Here is a 19,074-nt window from a genome sequence, read left to right on the forward strand (position 1 = left end):
TTCTTGTACACAGAGAGTCGTGGATGGGGGTCATTTTGAGACTACTCTCACCTCTCTGCGTCGTGCGGGTCGCGTGCTATATTTTTTAAAAAATCGGGTCAACAAACAGGGACAGTGCGGCTCAAATGGCGGTTTTCGGCTTTTCGCCCATAGGATTGCATTGCGGGAAAGAATCGGGGATAACTAGGTTGATTTTTAAGCTATCGTTCTGAAAATTCTTGTGCACAGAGAGTCGTGGATGGGGGTCATTTTGAGACTACTCTAAGCTCTCTGCGTGGTGCGGGTCGTGCGCTAGAATTTTTTAAAAAATCGGCGGGAAAAATACCTTTTTCAAAGGGCTGAGGGGCAGAGTCAGCTCCCGGTCATGATCACATGATCCCAAAGTTAGAGGAGGGCATAGGCAAAATGGGTAACTTGGGATTCTGGGAAACTTCTCTTTCTTAATCTGAATGGACTTTTCTCAGTGTTTTTTAACACAGTAGCCCCACCAAATGCACAAACACAACCTGAAATCATATACTAAGCCAATAATAAGAGAGCACTGCTACCCACCCTAACTTTGGGGAACAACTGAAAAGATGTGGTGCAAGGGGATGAGTTCCCCTAGGGCATCTCATCGTGGACGTGCCCCCACTCTTTCCTGTACTGGAAGGCCATCAGAGCCTTCCAAAGAGAGTAAAACGGTGGAGCAATGCCTATCATGAGTCGAAGTGAGCGTTTACTTCTTAGTGGTGGAGCAATGTCTATTATGAGTTGAAGTGAGCGTTTACTTCTCAGAGCTCTTGGTGAAGCAATGGCTTTCTTGAGCTGAACTGGCAGCTGCTTCCCTCTCCCCAGGGCACATCCCCCTATTACTGGTAAAAGACAGTTATAGCCTTTTTTAAAAAAAAGTTCTTCTTGTTGTTTATTCAGCAACACTGCTGCTTTTAATTCCACCCCTCCTTCGTTTATTTATTTATTTATTTATTCCATTTTATATGCATTACTGGCTTATCCTTGGCTCACTGCCTTATGCCCCCAGAAATGTCTGCTGCCTGCCTGCCTGCCTTCCCTCTCTCCTCCCCTACCCGCCTTGCAGGGATGTTGTGTGTGTCTGGCTTTGACTCAGGGGAGAAGTCCTTCCTGTGCTCAAGTTCCAAATCCATTTTTCAAGTGTGGAAGAAGATTCATATTAGGTTGATGATCTCTACTCCCCAATTCATGGCATGTTGGGATTTCCTTTGAAATGGCCCCATTGAGAGGTCTGCAGGTTTAAGCCCCGCCAAAAAACAGGGGATGATGGGACTGCCTTGCGTCTCAGCGTGCGGCGTATGTATCCCTGGATAAGCTGTCATGGTGGTGAGTTTGAGGGGTTTTTTTAACGTGCAAATTGATGGAGCTATTGGAAAGGGGTGTGAATGGGGTGCCTGATTTTCAAAAATTCCCCAAAAATCAGGGGATGATGGGATTGCCCTGAAACTTGGCATCCCTGTGGACACATGGATAAGCTATCATGGTGCCAAGTTTGAGGTTTCTAACGTGCAAATTGACGGAGCTATGGAAAGGGGTGTGAATGGGGTGCCCGATTTTCAAAAATTCCCCAAAAATCAGGGGATGATGGGATTGCCTTGAAACTTGGCGTCCATGTGGACACATGGATATGCTATCATGGTGCCAAGTTTGAGGTTTCTAACATGCAAATTGACGGAGCTATGGAAAGGGGTCTGAATGGGGTGCCCGATTTTCAAAAATTCCCCAAAAATCAGGGGATGATGGGATTGCGTTGAACCTTGGCGTGCGTGTGTATACCCCCATGAGGTGTCATGATGCCAAATGTGAGATTTCTAACTTGAACAGAAGAAAAGTTGTTTACTTTTTTAGCTTTCAATGCAACCCTATGGGGGGAAAAAACAGAGCTCCGATCCGGATCTTTAGCTCCGAGCGGAGCGGAGCGGAAGTGGGCGGAGTGGGGGTGGGACGAAGCAGCCCGCTCCAAAAATTGCGGATCTGCAAGTGAAGCGGAGCGGGGGGTCCGTGCACACCCCTACTGCAAATTGCGTGAAAGGACTCTGAAGTTTTCCATCTTATAATCTGCTTTGACTGTGAAGTACTCCCATGCCTCCTGGTTTAATTGTGCTTCAAAGGCAAAAGACCCATCCTATTTTGGTAGTACTTTTCAAGTGAATCATTTGTTGTTTTCCGAGTTGCCACTGGGGGTGCAGGAGCAGGATTTGATTTTTTTAAAAGAAAAAGTAAACAAATGCTTTCATTTGTGTAAGTTTTAAAGATATAGACATCAAAATTGGCAAAGTAATAGATATTAAGGATAGCTTTAAGCATACCAAATTTGAATCGGATTGGGTCATCTGTTGATTTTTTATGATTTTTTACATTCCCCCCTTAAACCTATTTCCTGGTATGCAAAGGATCTTAGTGTCAAGCAATAGTGAAGTGGCCAGATTCTCCTCCAGAAATGGCAGAGGAGAAGCGAATCGGGGTGGGCTGTGGATCAAGGCGAAGAGGATCACCGCAATCTGGAGTTCCGGGTGCAGGTAAATGGGGGTAAGGAGGACTCATCTGGCACTGCTGGCGCTGATGCAGTCCCTGTGGCAACAGCAATGGAGCCAGGTAAGGGGGCAGGGAGGAGGGAGGCTTACCTGTGTCCATCGCGGTCTGTCGCAAGCTTCAATTGAGGCCCTGGTTGAAGCCTGAAGTGAAGGCCAAGGCCTCTTCTGGCTTCATACCGGGGCCTCAATTAAAACCCGCGATGGACCATGACGGATGCAAGTAAGGAGGCGGGGGTGTTGGCCTACCGGGCACCGCTGGTTCCACCGTCCATGTGGCAATAGCGGTGGTGGTGCCAGGTAAGGGGGCAGGGAGGAGGGAGGTTTACCTGCGTCCGTCATGTTCCATTGCAGTCCGTTGCAGGTTAAAATTGAGGCCCAGTTGAAGCTGGAAGTGAAGACCAAGGCCTCTTTTGGCTTCAAGCTGGGGCCTCAATTAAAGCCTGTGATGACAGACACAAGTAAGGGGGTGGGGGGTGGCTTAGCTGGTGCAAGTGGAGCTGGATCTCGCTCCGCAGAGCACAGCAGGGGATGTGCAGATCAGCCCGAACAGGATAGGGCCTGATCCAGAAGTTCCAGAACGGGCCACGAAGTGGATCAGTGGGGTCCATGTACAGCCCTAATTTCTACCGACTTCAGATGGAGAAACACTCCAAAAGTTCAACCTTCCTGCAGTACTCAAAAGTTTAGCCTTCCTCCACAAAGACAAAGCAATACTTGACCTGGCTGCCTCTCTTGTCCCACCTCTTCCACTTCTGGGTGTATTATGTGTGTGGAATGTCCATTTTTCCATTTGGCTGGCATCTATGCCAATGAGTAGGAGGTTGTTTTGAGCCAGTCTGGGCAGAGGGTGGAGAGATCTGCTGTATTGTGATCTGCTGGCGGACTTTAATCTGTTGGAACTAAGGGGGTATAGCCAGGGGACATTCCTACTGCAATAGTCACCATAGCCACTCCCTGACACACAGCAGCACTTATACCCCTATGTTTCTTGTGGACCATTGTTCTGAAAATGACAAACACTCTTGAGGTGCTCCTAAGTAAAAAAACAAACAAACAAACATGCAAGGTTTCCTAAGGATAGGTACAGAGGAAGGGAAGTCCTCAGTCATTGGGTGGTAGGAAATGTTGTATGAAAATGGTATCACAGAGGTTTCTCCAGGCATGTAACCTGCAAAGTTTCTGAAGGGTATGTGGAGGAGTTAAGAAGTTACGATGACTCAAAACTAGGGGTGTGCACGGACCCCCACGATCCGCTTCTCTTCCAGATCTGCAATTTGCAGATCGGGCCACTTCGCTCAGCCCTGCTCCACCTATAGCCCGCTCCGCTCCGCTGCGGAGCTCTGGATCCGGATCAGAGCTCTGCTTTTCCCCCCCATAGGCTTTCATTGAAATACAAAAAGGTCTACAACTTTTTTCTGTTAAAGTTAGAAACCTCAAGTTTGGCACCATGACACTTCATGTATACACACGCATGCCAAGACTCAATCCAATCCAAGCGTCCCCTGATATTTGGGGAATTTATGAAAATCGGACACCGCATTTGCAGACATGGACTGTTCTCTGACGTTTTGACAGATAAAAAAAATTGGAAGTGGGCACCCTCACAGGTGCCATCTAGATCCACATTCATGCCAAGTTTCAAGCAAATCCTATCATTCCCTGATTTTTGGCGGGGCTCTAACCTCTAACACACCACCCATAACCCCAATTCAAACCCCTTTCGATATCTCCATCAATTTTCATGTTAGAAATCTCAAACTTGGCACCATGATAGATTATCGATGGATACACAAGCATGCTGAGACTCAAGCCAATCCCATCATTTCCTGATTTTTGGCAGGGCTTAAACCTTTAAACTCACCCCAAATCAAGTACCAGGCTACAAATATGTCAATTTGCACGTCAGAAACCTCATGTTCAGTCCCATGACAGCTTTTCCATGTGTCCAGATGGACACCAAGTTTCAAGCCAATCCCATCTTACCCTGATTTTTTGGGAATTTATGAAAATTGGACATCCAATTTTCAGACATGGACTGTTCTCCGATATTTCGACAGATAAAAAAAATGGAAGTGGGCACCCTCACAGATGCCATCTAGGTCCACATTCATGCCAAGTTTCAAGCAAATCTCATCATCCCCTGATTTCTGGCAGGGCTCTAACCTCCAACACACCACCCATAACCCCAATTCACACCCCTTTCGATATCTCCATCAATTTTCACATTAGAAACCTCAAACTCGGCACCATGATAGATTATCCATGGATACACATGCACACCGAGACTCAAGCCAATCCCATCATCCCCTGATTTTTGGGGAATTTGTGAAAATCGGACACCCCAGTATCTCAGGGATTTAAAGCTGCAGAAAGCTCAATGGGGCCATTTCAAAGGAAATCCCAACATGCCATGAATTGGGGAGTAGAGATAAACCTATATGAATCTTCTTCCACACTTGAAAAATTGATTTGGAACTTCCAAAAGCCTAAGTGAGCTCAGGAAGGACTTGTCCCCTGAGACAAAGCAAGACAGACACAAACCATCCCTGCGAGGCGTGCAGGGGAGGAGGGAGGGAAGGCATGCAGGCAGCAGACATTTCTGGGGGCATAAGGAAGTGAGCTAAGGAAAGCCAGTAATGCAAACCATCCCTGTGAGGTGGGAGCAGCACAGAGAGATGCTATGAGGCTAGGAGGATAAGAGTAAAGCTTTGTGATCCTTGCTTCAGAGTTAATTGACTGCACTGTGATCATAGCCATTACTAAACAACAAAATAATAATGTTAATAACAGTACTAATTAATATTAATAGCAATAATAATAATAATAATAATAATAATAATAATAATAACAATAATAAGGAGTTGAACCACAATGAAAGCCTGCCTGACTTCACTGAAGAGGAAAAGCCAGGAGAACTTGGGCTATCGTGTGTAAATATAAAATGGAATAAATAAATAAATAAACAAAGGAGGGGTGGAATTAAAAGCAGCAGTGTTGCTGAATAAACAACAAGAAGAATTTTTTTTAAAAGGCTATATCCGTCTTTTACCAGTAAGAGGGGAGTGGACGTGCCGATGGGGAGGGGGATACGCCAATTTTGACTGTCCCTGTCTAGGGACCATTTTTTGAGAAACGACCTGCCACTTCAACTCATGACAGGCATTAGCTTCACTCTCTCTTCACTGGTTTACACTTTGGAGGGCTATGATGACCCTCCAGGGTGGAAGAGTGTGTGCACTGGGCACGTCCACATGCCCTAGGGGACTTCATCACATTGCACCACATCTTTTCAGTTGTTCCCAAAGGTTAGGGTGGGAAGCAGTGCTGTGTTTCCTACCTGTTATTTATTTGCTTAGTATATGATTTCAGGTTGTGTTTGTGCATTTGTTGGGGCTACTGTTTTAAAAAACACTGGGAAAAGTCCATTCAGAGTAGAAAGAGAAGTTTCCTAGGATCCCAAGTTACCTGTTTTGCCTATCCCCTCCTCCAACTTTTGGATCATGTGATCATGACCGGGAGTTGACTCTGCCCCTCAGCCCTTCGAAAAAGGTACATTTTCCTGCTGTTTTACCCGATTTTTCCAAAAATTCTAGCAAGCAAACCGCATCATACAGAGAGCTGAGAGTAGGCTCAAAATGACCTCAGCCAAGACTCTCTAAGCACAAGAAGTTTCAGAAAGATGGCTTAAAAAACAACATAGTTATCCCCTATTCATTTCCGCAAGTCAATCCTATGGGCGAAATTTTCCAAAATGGCGATCGGAGCGCTCTGCGAAAAGAGAAGCACTCCGCTTATTGGTGCTTCTCTTCGCCTTGCTTCTAAGGGTCCACGGTCCGCTTCTACTCTGCCTCTGGGCAAGGCGGAGCAGGCCAAATCACTTCTGATTCTTCGATTCTAATTGGAGCGGAGCACACCTCTACTCAAAACCTGCTTAAGGCTTTGTTTCATAGTGAAGCCTGGTAGTATTCACAGAATGTCCATCTTATGGTCCTGTCATTGTCCTCCACCAAAACACAGTGGCTCAGTTCAGACATGTTAGTCAACTTAGTGTGAAAACTCCATTCATAGAATCATAGAATGGTAGAGTTGGAAGGCGCCTATAAGGCCATTGAGTCCAATCCCCTGCTCGTTGCAGGAATCTACCTTAAAGCTTTCCTGACAGATGGCTGTCCAGCTGCCGCTTGAAGGCCCTAGGGTGGGAGAACCAATTTTAAGAATTGAAGCCTTTTTAGTAATGTGCTGCTTTTAATAATGTAGTAGTATATGTCTTGTACCCTGCCTAAATCTAGAGAGAGAGGGGGTAAGAATTATTATTAGGGCTGTGCTCCATTTCACTTTAGTTTGGAGAAGCAAAAGCGGGGCGGCCTGATTTGCCTTTGACAAAGGTGGAGGTGAATCGGGTCCAGGGGCCTACGGATCAAGGCGAAGCAGTTTTCCTGGATCCAGACCTCTGGGTGCAAGTAAGTGGGGGGGAGTCCATGCAACGACAGCGATGGAGCCATGTAAGGGGCAGGGGGGAGGGTGGCTTACCTGCCTCCGTCACGATCCGTTGTGAGCTTCAATTGAGGCCCAGGCGTCATGCTGGAAAAGGCAGCGGTTTTTTCTTCCGGCTTGAAGCCAGGGCCTCAATTGAAGCCAGTGACACAGGCATGGGGGCGGGGGGAGTTTTGCTTATCTGGCTCTGCAGCCACCACCGTCCATGTGGTGGAGGGGGTTGCAGGGGGGGCGGGGAGATTACCTGCTTCTATTGCAGTCTGTCGCAAGCTTCGATTGACACCCAAGCTTGAAGCCAGAATAGGCTGTGGCCTTCTCTTCCCACTTCAACTGGGGCCTCAATTGAAGCCTACGACGGAGGCAGGGAAGTGGGCGGGAGAGTTGGCTTACCTGCCACTGCTGACACTGCCATTCATACGGCACCGGTGCTGGCGCCAGATCTCGCACCGAGGAGCGGAGCGGGGGAGTGGAAGATTGACCCAAAGCGGTTCGGGCCCGATCCGGAACTTCCGAATCAAGCCACGAAGTGGTTCGGAGGGGTCTGTTCACAGCCCTCATTATTATTATTAATATTATTATTGTTGTTGGATTGAATCCACACTGTGTTACAATGGTTCTGGACCTACCTGAGGGGTTGATTTCAATGAGTAACATTGCGTGACCACTCCTCAACCCCTTTGCAATTGAGCTATGGGGTTCCACAGGGTGCCATACTGTCTCCAATGTTGTTCAACACATATATGAGCAGTCATTAGGGGATTTGGCGCTAAGTGCCTTTGACAGGTTTTATAGTTTGGGAAAACACTGGGACATTCAAATTGTTTACATTTGCATTGCAACTGTAGACATCCTGGCATACATTTTTGCATTTCATGTCACACTGTTTACCTTTCAGACATAGGTTTGTAAGTAGGGGTCTCTTCCAGATTCGCAACTTCCGGATCAGGTCTGCTCTGCTTCGCTCCACCAATACTCCGCTCCGGTTCACTGCGAAGCTCCAGATCTGGATTGGAGCTCTGCTTTCCACCCATAGACTTGCATTGAAATCCAAAAAAGATTACAACTTTTTTCTGTTAATGTTAGGAACCTCAAACTTGGCACCATGATAGCTTATCCATGTATACACATGCATGCCAATCCTGAAGCAAATCCAAGCATCCCCAGATTTTCGGGGAATTTTTGAAAATCGGACACCCCATTTTCAGACATGGATTTACTCCAACATTTTGACAGATAAAAACTTGGAAGCAGGCACCCTCAAAGATGCCATCTAGATCCACATTCTTGGCAACTTTCAAGCAAATCTCATCATACCCTGATTTTGGCGGAGGTTTAACCTCTAAAGCATCACCCCTAACCACAATTTACAAACCTTTTGATTTCTCTGTAAATTTTCATGTTATAAATGTCAAATTAGGTGCCATGACACCTGATACAAGTATACAGATGCATTCCAAGCCACAAGCAAATCCAAGCATCCCCTGATTTTTGGGGAATTTTTGAAAATCGGACACCCCGTTTTCAGACACGGGATTTTCACTGACATTTTGACAGATAAAAAACTTTGAAGCAGGCACCCTCACAGATGCTATCTAGATCCACATTCATGGCAAGTTTCAAGCAAATCCCATCATCCCCTGATTTTTGGCAGGGCTTTAACCTTTTAACTCACCTCAAATCAAGACGCATGCTAGAACTCCGTCAATTTTTAGGTTAGAAATGTCAAATTAGGCACCTTTACACCTGATGCATGTATACACATGCATGTCAAGCCTCAAGCCAATCCACACACACCCCCCTGATTTTTGGGTATTTTTGAAAATTGGACACCCCAGTATCTCAGGGATTTAAAGCTGCAGACAGCTCAATGGGGCCATTTCAAAGGAAATCCCAACATGCCATGAATTGGGGAGTAGATAAACTGCAATATGAATCTTCTTCCACACTTGAAAAATTGATTTGGAACTTCAAAAAGTCTAAGTGAGCGCAGGAAGGACTTACCCCCTGAGTCAAAGCAAGACACACACAAACCATCCCTGCGAGGCAGGCACAGAGGAGGTGGACAGGCAGCACTGGGAGCAAGCATGCAGGAGGCTTGTGGGATTGAACCACAAAGCCCATCATGTAGTACATCTCCCAGGCACCAGGTGGGCAGAGAGGCAGGCAGAGATGCCATAGATCTATGGGGGAGTCAGTCCCAGCAGATACCCCAAAACAACAACACACAGGAGGAAGCGGGAAGGCAGGCATGAAGCAGACATTTCTGGGGGCACAAGGAAGTGAGCCAAGGATTGTTTCAAAGCCAGTAATGCAAACCATCTCTGTGAGGCGGGAGCAGCACAGAGAGATGCCTTTTCTTTTGCATCCTATAACTAAGAGGCTAGGAGGATAAGAGTAAAGCTTCGTGATCCTTGCTTCAGAGTTGATTGACTGCATTGTGATAATAGCCATTTTTAAACAACAATGAAATAATAACGTTAATAATAGCAGTACTAATTAATATTAATATTAATAGCAGCAACAACAACAACAACAACAAGGAGTTGAACCACAATGAAAGCCTGCCTGACTTCACTGAAGAGGAAATGTCAGGAAAGCTTGGGCTATGGGGTGTATAAATATAAAATGTAATAAATAAATAAATAAATAAACAAAGGAGGGTAGGAATTAAAAGCAGCAGTGTTGCTGAATGAACAACAGGAGGAAATTAAAAAATGGCTATGTCTGTCTTTTACCAGTAAGAGGAAAGTGGACATGCCCAGGGGGAGGGGGATATGCCAATTTGACTGGCCCTAAGTAAGTACCAGACTTTAGGAAGCTACCTATCACTTCAACTCATGACAGGCATAAGTCTCCACTAGTTAATCTTTGGAGGGCTCTGATGACCCTCCAAGGGCAGGCCAGTGTGTGCACTGGGCACATCCACATGCCCTAGGGGACCTCATCCCCTTTCACCACATCTATTCAGTTGTTCACCAAGATTAGGGTGAGTAGCAGTGCTGTGTTTCCTATCTGTTATTTATTTTCTTAGTATATGATTTCAAGTTGTGTTTGTGTATTTGGGGGGCTACTGTTTTAAAAAAACATTGGGAAAAGTCTGTTCAGAGTCTAAGAAAGAGAAGTTTCCCAGTATCCCAAGTTACTAAGTATCCCGTTTTGCCTATCCCCCCCTCCAACTTTGAGATTGGAGGATGCTTCATCAGGTGATCATGACTTGGAGTTGAATCTGCCTCTCAGCACTTCAAAAAGGTATCTCTTCCGCTTTTTTTACCCTATTTTTTTAAAAAAATTACAGCAAGCAAACCGCACCATGCAGAGTGTTCAGAATAACCCCCACCCACGAATCTCTAAGCACACCGAGTTTCAAATAGCTTGAAAAACAAAAAAGTTATCCACTAATCTTTTCCGCAATGCAATGCTATGGGTGAAAAAATCCAAAATGGTGGTCGGAGCGCTCCGCGAAAAGAGGAGTGCTCCGCTTATGGTCGCCTCTGTTTCCCATGCTTCTCAAGCCCCCCAATTTGCTTCTCCTCTGCCTCAAACGGAGGAGGATCACCCCAATTCGCTGTTGCTTCTCCGATTCTAAGCGAAGAGGATCACACCCCTATTTGTAAGTTCACTCTGGCACCTATGTTTACATAAAGGAGAGGAAGACTGTGGGCAGAAGTTCCCCTCGTAAGGCCATAAATCTGGCAACTTTATTGATCAGAAGGGGAAAGAGAAATGGGGTGGAAGGGCAAGTTGAGAGAGAGATAGGGGCAGGGAGAAAGTCACCTTTATTGATAGTAAAAAAGGATTTTCAAGAAAAGGAGAATTTTCAGAGCCTAAGCAGCACATAGATAAAAACATATATTTCCCCACAATTTGGGGTCATCCACAAACCAAACCTAAAGTCCACTCATGACAAAGGCAGCACAGAAGCTGAAGGAATGTGAGGAGACAGAAGACTAAAGAAAGGAAGGAAATGAGAGGAAATTCAGAGAAAAGGAGAAAGCTGAGATTGCACATGATGCTGGAGGGCAAATGGAACAGAGAAGGAAAGCAGGGATATGAACCATCACTGTGAAGACTTAGCAATTGTTCCTGGGATATCATATTAGGGAAGTGACCTCTATTGAAAATGGGGAGCACCAGTGAGCACCAGCAAAGAGTTATTAGGAAAATCAATCCTATGCATATTTAACCAGAAATAAGTACTTCTGAGTTCTGTGGGGCTTGTACCCAAGTAAGTGGAAATAGGACTGTAGGCATAGTAAATGAGTAGTGAAATATTTATTTATTTATTTATTTATTTATTTATTTATTACACTTATATACCGCTCCCATAGCCAGGGCTCTCTGGGCGGTTTACAGAAATTCTAAAATTGAGATAAAAACAAGAATACAAAATTTAAACTCTAAAAAAAAGAACATACAAACATAAAGCATTAAAAACCATTAAAAAACTAAACACGTGACTGATTAAGATGTGCCGCCATATGCCTGGGCAATGAGTAAAGTCTTAACCTGGGGCCGGAAAGATAGCAGCGTTGGTGCCAGGCGAGCCTCATCAGGGAGATCATTCCACAGTCTGGGGGCCACCACCGAAAAGGCCCTATCCCTTGTAGCCACACTCCGAGCCTCTCTCGGAGTAGGCACTCGGAGGAGGACCTTAGATGTTGAATGTAGTGACCAGGTATATTCACGTGGGGGGAGGCGTTCCGTCAGGTATTGTGGTCCCAAGCCGTGTAAGGCTTTATAGGTCAAAACCAGCACCTTGAATTGTGCTGGGAAACATACAGGCAGCCAGTGCAAGTGGACCAGAGCAGGTGTTATATGGTCAAATAATAGTTAACTAATAGTTAACTGTTCTCTATCAGAAGACAAGCAGTAAGGCAAATATGCAGCCTAGGTGCCTAGTCAAGAGATGAGTAACTATAAAACTAATCAGACGCTGAGCACGTAAGCCACCAGCATGATTAGTTATAAGTTAACAGGTAGTCAAAGGGCAGTGGCTGCAATGTTAGTCCATAGCAACTGTGGAAATTTACTAGCGCCTGCACACTGTACCTATATGATGTAACTTGTTTGTCACACAGAATAAAAGTTCCGGATGAGAAGCGTTCAGGGCTGCTCCTGGATTTGAGACAGGCAGTCTTTTCGCTGCGGAAATAAAGCCAAGGCTTTGATCTTACCCCATTTCTATTTGTTATTTGGTCCTGATGGCTAGTCACGTTCCGAGAGAAAGCCCACTTTGGGGGCTCTTACCACAGTAGATAGCTTCATTTCCCCCTTTAGTGTCTGGCTTCTAATGGCTCAGATCTGAGGGTGGCTGGTTCCTCCTCCTTCTTTTACCGTCAGCCTCTGAGGCTGTATCCTCTGCAGTTGCCACTGGTGCTGCTATTGCATTTGCTGCTGCCTCTGCCATGCCTCCCTCAGCTTCGAGAGCCATTGTGGATGTTCTACTGGGGGATGCTGCTGGCATTGGCTCCTTCCTTGCCCCCTTCTACCTCTCACTAGTGAAATCCCAGGTTGCCAGTAAGTCACCTCTTGATGAATCATCTCAGCCCAGCCCTGTGCACAATTGGTTAGATCAGAAGAACATTTTCATTATCATCACCACTTTGACCTCATACAGGAAATGGTAAAATCACAGTATCAAAGAAAATGGCCTTCAACTGTTTCTAGAAGAATATCAGTGATCAAATCCTGAAGAACCATAAGTTAGGATGTTGCAATACAATGCAGGTGCTGTTCCTTATTTCTTAGGAGAAGCTGTGATTAGCCAGTTTGGATATAAGGAACCTTGGACCCACTCTTCTCCGGAAAGGATGAACAATACACAATGTACATTACTGTTTTCTTTAGGTTAACATTCAGTTTGTTCTTCCTCATCAAATAGCTCATTGATCTGAAGTACTCATTCATGGAATCTTCTGCTGCAGGTGGATCAGGTGAAAAGAAGAAATAGAGCTTAATGTCATCAGAAGACCTAGAATATCTCAAAACCCACTGTGTGAATGTAGGTATTCATTGACAAGAAACACAAAAATGAACCTTATGGAATATGACAGTAGAAGTTCTAAGGGGCAGGGACAATATATTCCCAGAAACATGTTCTGGCACCTACTCATCAGAAAGGAACCCCTGAGATGGGTAACTTTGAGTTTGGTCTATAAACAATTGAATAAACAAACACACCCACCCAGTCATTTAGGAGTCACAAATCTTCAGTCTAAATAGGCAGTCCAGAAGGATGTCTTATTTGTTAGTATTGAAGACCACTGGGAGGCCCCAGAGAATTAGCATGGCTTCATTCCTCTTTCTCTTTTTCCAACAGTAATAAACTGTAATGGTGTCTAAGGCAGTTTCAGTCCCCATCCAACCCAGAAATCATATATGTCTTCATAATCTATGGCATAGGTCCTATGCCATCTAAAAATGCCTATAGCTGGCTCACTACTACACGCCTGACTACCACAACCAAATAGGTTAGATCAAACTTAGAATTTGATCTATGGCTTGTATTTTGAGATGGATGCAATTTCATGACATAATTATAGCTTCCTTGAAATGGGCAAGAAAAGCTCCACCCCACGGCAAAGTAGTAATTCGAGTTGTTATTACTACACTTCAACAGGACTTAATGAACTAAGTAGGACGCATAAATGATGACATGCAGTTCCTCTTAAAGAGATCAATCAGGTTGATCTGGCATTAGGAGTGAGCAGTGAAGTGGCTGAATTTGCTGACGATACCAAATTATTTAAGGTTATTAAAACACAAAGGGATTGTGAAGAGCTCTAAAGAGATTTCTCCAAACTGGGAGAATGGGCATCCAAATGGCAGATGCGGTTCAATGTAAGCAAGTGTAAGGAGATGCACATTCGGGCAAAAAAACAAAAAAACAAACTTCAAGTATAATCTAATGGGATCTGAGCTGGCAGTGACTGAACAAGAAAGAGATCTTGGGATTGTGGTGGACAGCTCGATGAAAATGTCCACCCAGTGTATGACCACTGTAAAGAAGGCAAACTCCATGTTTGGCATTGTAAGAAAAGGAATTGAGAATAAAACGGCCAGTATCATACTGCCCTTAAACAAATCTATGATGTAACCACACTTAGAATGCTGTGTACAGTTCTGGTCACCACACCTAAAAAAGAATATTATAGAGCTGGAAAAAGTGCAGAAAAGGCCAACTCAAATGATTAAGGGGCTGGAGCATCTCCCCTAAGAGGAAAGGTTACAACAACTGGGATTGTTTAGCTTGGAAAAAAGGAGACTAAGGAGACATGATGGAGGTGTACTAAATTATGCATGGTATGGAGAATGTGGATAGGGAGACCTCTTTCTCCCTCTCTCAAAATATTAGAACCCGGGGTCATCCCATGAAGCTGATTGGTGGGAGATTCAGGACAAATAAAAGGAAGTGCTTCTTCACACAGCACATATTTCAGTTGGATAGCTTTAAAATGGGGATGGATACATTCCTGGAGGCAAAGGCTATCAATGGCTACTAGCCCTGATGGTTGTGTGCTGTCTCCAGTATTCAAGGCAGTAAGCCTGTATGCACCAGTTGCTGGGGAACATGGGTGGGAGGGTACTATTGCACCATGCCCTGTTGTTCATCCCTGACCAATGGCTGCTTGGCCATTGTGTGAGCAGAGTGCTGGACTAGATGGACCCTTGGTCTGATTTGGCAGGAAAGAAACATATGTCAGGTAAGCACAATACAAAATACAAGAAGCATGTTCTGATTAGGGCTGTGCTCTGCTCCGTTTCAGATCGCCGAATCTGAAGCGGAGCGGGCTGATCCAGACCTTTGAAGCCCAGTTCTGAAGTGGATTGGAGGCGGTCCGGATCGGCGCAAAGCAGTTCGGAACAGTCTGAACCGATTCGGACTGTTCCAAAGCTCCTGACGCAGGTAATTGGGGGCAGGGGGCTTACCTGCCACTGCAGTCCATGTGGTGACAGCGGCAGAGCCACGTTGAAGCCTAAGTTGAAGCCGCCGCCCGGACTGCGAGGGATACAAGGAAGCTTGTGGGGGAGGGGGCTTACCTGGCTCTGCCGCCACAGTCTGTGTGGCAACAGTGGTGGAGCCAGGTAAAGGGGCAGGGGGGGAGGGGGCTTACCTGCACCCATAGCGGTCTGGGCGGTGGCTTCAACTGCGTCCCAGGCCTCAAGGCAGGAATAGGCCACAGCCTGTTTCTGCCTTGAGGCTTGGGCCTCTGCTGAAGCTGCTGCCCGAACTGCAACGGATGCAGGTAAGTGAGGGGGAGGGGGGCTTACCTGGCTCCACTGCCACAACATTGGTTTGCAATGCATTACTGCTGGCTTTGAAACAAACAATCCTTGGCTCACTTCGTTGTGCCCCCAGAAATGTCTGCTGCCTGCCTGCCTGCCTGCCTTCCCGCCTCCGCCTGTGTGCTGCTGTGGTGGGGTATCTGCTGGTACTGACTCCTCCATAGATCTATGGCATATCACTGCCTGCCTGGTGCCTGGGAGGTGTACTATTTATTTATTTATTACATTTTTATGCCACCTAATAGCCGAAGCTCTCTGGGCGGTTCACTACATGATGGGCTTTGTGGTTCGGGACCACAAGCCTCCGGCATGCTTGCTCCCAGTCCTCCTCCTCTGTGCCCGCCTCACAGGGATGGTTTGTAATGCATTACTGCTGGCTTTGAAGCAAACAATCCTTGGCTCACTTCGTTGTGCCTCCAGAAATGTCTGCTGCCTGCCTGCCTGCCTGCCTGCCTGCCTTCCCTCCTGCCCCTGGGTGCTGCTGTGGTGGGGCATCGGCCAGGACTGACTCCCCCATAGATCTATGGAATACCTCTGCCTGCCTCTCTGCCCGCCTGGTGCCTGGGAGCTGTATTACACGATGGGCTTTGTGGTTTGTGCCCACCAGCCTCCGGCATGCTTGGTCGCAGTACTCTTCCTCTGTGCCCGCCTTGCAGGGTTGGTTTGTAATGCATTACTGCTGGCTTTGAAAAAAACAATCCTTGGCTTACTTGCTTGTGCACCCAGAAATGTCGCCTTCCTTCCTTCCTTCCTTCCTTCCTGCCTGCCTGCCTGCCTTGCTGGCTCCCCCGGGGTGCTGCTGTGGTGGGGCATCTGCCGGGACTGCCCCCCAATAGATCTATGGCATATCCCATTGTCTAGTCCTCTAAGTCCTCCTCCTCTGTGCCCGCCTCGCAGGGATGGTTTGTGTGTGTCTTGCTTTGACTCAGGGGATAAGTCCTTCTTGTGCTCACTTAGACTTTTTAAAGTTACAAATACATTTTTCAAGTGTGGAAGAAGATTCATATTTAGGTTTGTCTACTTCCCAATTCATGGCATGTTGGGATTTCCTTTGAAATGGCCATGAATAAAGCCCATTGAGCTGTCTGCAGCTTTAAAAATCCCTGAGATACTGGGGTGTCCAATTTTCAAAAATCCCCCCAAAATCAGGGGATGGCTGTATTTGCTTGAGGCTTGGCACACATGTGTATACTTGGAAAAGCTATCAAGGTGCCATGTTTGAGGTTTCTAACTTTAACAGAAAAAAAGTTGTAGGCTTTTTTGGATTTTAATGCAAGTCTACGGAGGGGAAAAGCGGAGCTCTGATCCAGATCTGGAGCTTTGCAGCGAACTAGAACGGACTGTAGGCAGAGTGGAGCGGACCCTATCTGGAAGTTGCAAATCTGGAAAAGAAGCAGATCAGGGGGTCCGTGCACACCCCTATTTATTACAGTAAACACCATGATTAAAGTAATCTTCTTATTCGCTTCCCTCTGTAATGGAAATCTCTAAATACCTGTAAGATCTTTGAAAATAAAAATGAGTGAGGTTTGCTCTCTTTCTGTAGTAGAGATTTCCTAAAGGGTTCTTGAGGAAAACCATATATAAAACCATACACATATGTGCATATGTCTCACATTCACACTGCACCTGTGTAAAGCTAATCTGTTTTGGGGTGTAGAAGCCTCTGCAACAGCGACTCATCCCAAAAGAGGAACTCACCAGCCAATATCTGCAGCTGCTGTCAGTCTAGCTTCTATGGTGAGCAATAGCATTGCCATTGTATGCAATAATAATGGGAACCCTATCCAAGTTAAAAAAAAACAACCCGCCTCTGCACGTCAGGCAGATGTCGCCTCGGTGAAGGTGAGGTCTCTGCTGCAGCGTGTTTTTCTGTCTTGCTGAATAAAGCCTTTGCAAGCGAATGCCATCTCCGTGTCTAAGTGAGATTCCACAATGTCTCTCTTGTCAGATATATCTTTCTGAACCACTCTTTTGTATTTCTTTGAGTGCCATGTGCCCCCTTTTCCTGGGGAATCCATCACCTCCCTGGTACACCCATGCAATCACACTCATTACCAAAACTTGATCAGTTTCTATCCTCAACTCATGCAAATAGAGCTGTTTATGGACAAAGGCTAATGTAAAATATAAAGGAAGAAACAACCCATTTTCCAGTATGTACCTGGCACTTTCCAGGATGGTCTCTGCCAGCAGCTTTCATTAACCTGTGCCTTCAAGCTGAGCTGGACTACAATGTCCTTCAGCCCCAGCCAGCATGGCCACCAACAAATTGGGAGGGCACAAAGGTTTTAGAGGGCTGGTCTATGCACATGTGCTTGCAACTCTCCTTGGATAGCTGAGAGCACAGGGAGGCAAATGAGAAAAGTTCCTGTAAGTAAAAGAGACAGGATTCACACATCCCTGATGCCAACAGCCTAGAAGGCTTTGGACAAATCATGGAGGAAAAGGCTATCAATGGCTTTCTTCTGAATGCCTGTTTATTTATTTATTTATTTATTTATTACATTTTTATACCGCCCAATAGCCGAAGCTCTCTGGGCGGTTCACAAAAATTAAATTAAATGTTGATAGACAACTACACTGGGAGAGGGCTATTGCTTGTTGGCCACTCAGAGGCATCTGGCAGGTCACTGTAGGAAACAAAACGTTGAACTAAGTAGGCCTTTTGTCTGATCCGGAAGGACTCTTCTAAGGTTAATATATATTTCATCAACGTATGATACACTGATTTTTCTGAATATTTAGGGCAATCCCCACCCCACAAAATGGTCCCATGTTAGCTTTGAGCAGAATTAGAGTGGCATCTCTAATTAAACACTCCTCATTCCAATTATTAGATTTACACATTCCAGAACTAGCCATGTTCCATCACACATTGTGCTACTGTGACACATGCCTGGAGGACCAAATTGCAAGGCTACATGGATATGATATCAGAAGAGATGATGCTTATTTGTTTTTGTTGTTTTGCAATTGGAGAATATAAATAGACGTTAAAAGGGAATAAGAGAAAGAACTGGCAATATCTTTAAGGAAGGCAAAAGGAAGCCAGGAAGAGCAGAGTCAACATATCCAGATATTTTAGCAACCGTCAAAGAGAAAGAGAAGGCAGGAGAATGATGGGGATACAGGGACTTCTGATTGCTCTGCTGGTGGCTCTTCTGATTTTGGTCTTCCTGAGACAACTCTGGACACGCAGACACTACCCTCCTGGGCCTCTTTCCCTTCCTGTCATTGGAGGAATGTGGAGAATTGGAATTAGAATTTCTGAAGATCTTGCCATTAAGGTACTTCTTTAAAAATATTTTTTCCATAACTTATTAAGCTGAGAAAGAGATGGAGTGTAGAGAATTTTAAATTGTTTCCTTTCTGTGGTGACTATGGACAACAGAGTTGTGTTAATAAAACATTGTGGAACAAATGTGATATTAAAAAGTATTTCAATATTATTTTTATTTTATATATATAATTCAAAGTCAGGAGTTGGTTAGCTTTTTTTCACTGTCTTCCTGTTGACTAATTTTCATGAAACAAACTTTTTTGGAAAGCTGTTGGCACACAGGTTCAACAAATAACAAATGCTTTCACTGTAATTCAATATTTATGTCCTTTAACTGTGATTTGATTTTTCTCCACAAACTGTGCTTAAGATTTATTTGTATACTATTTTTGGTCCAAAGGTTATCTTATTGGTAAACAGCATGTTAAAGTACAATACAATGAAGAATATATATGAAATATAGAA

General features: G+C 45.2%; 1 protein-coding gene across 1 annotated transcript in view; it reads left to right on the plus strand.

The window, feature by feature from the left end:
* Positions 1-18,446: 18,446 nt before the first annotated feature.
* LOC134402414 (cytochrome P450 2J5-like) overlaps positions 18,447-19,074 on the plus strand; it is a 44,290-nt gene continuing 43,662 nt past the window's right edge. Inside the window, exon 1 of the mRNA XM_063131844.1 lies at positions 18,447-18,616. Coding sequence (XP_062987914.1) covers positions 18,449-18,616 — 168 coding nt within the window. The 5' untranslated portion in view covers positions 18,447-18,448. The remainder of the gene's footprint in view (positions 18,617-19,074) is intronic.

Source organism: Elgaria multicarinata, chromosome 8, assembly GCF_023053635.1.
Source record: "Elgaria multicarinata webbii isolate HBS135686 ecotype San Diego chromosome 8, rElgMul1.1.pri, whole genome shotgun sequence".
NCBI lineage: Eukaryota > Metazoa > Chordata > Lepidosauria > Squamata > Anguidae > Elgaria > Elgaria multicarinata.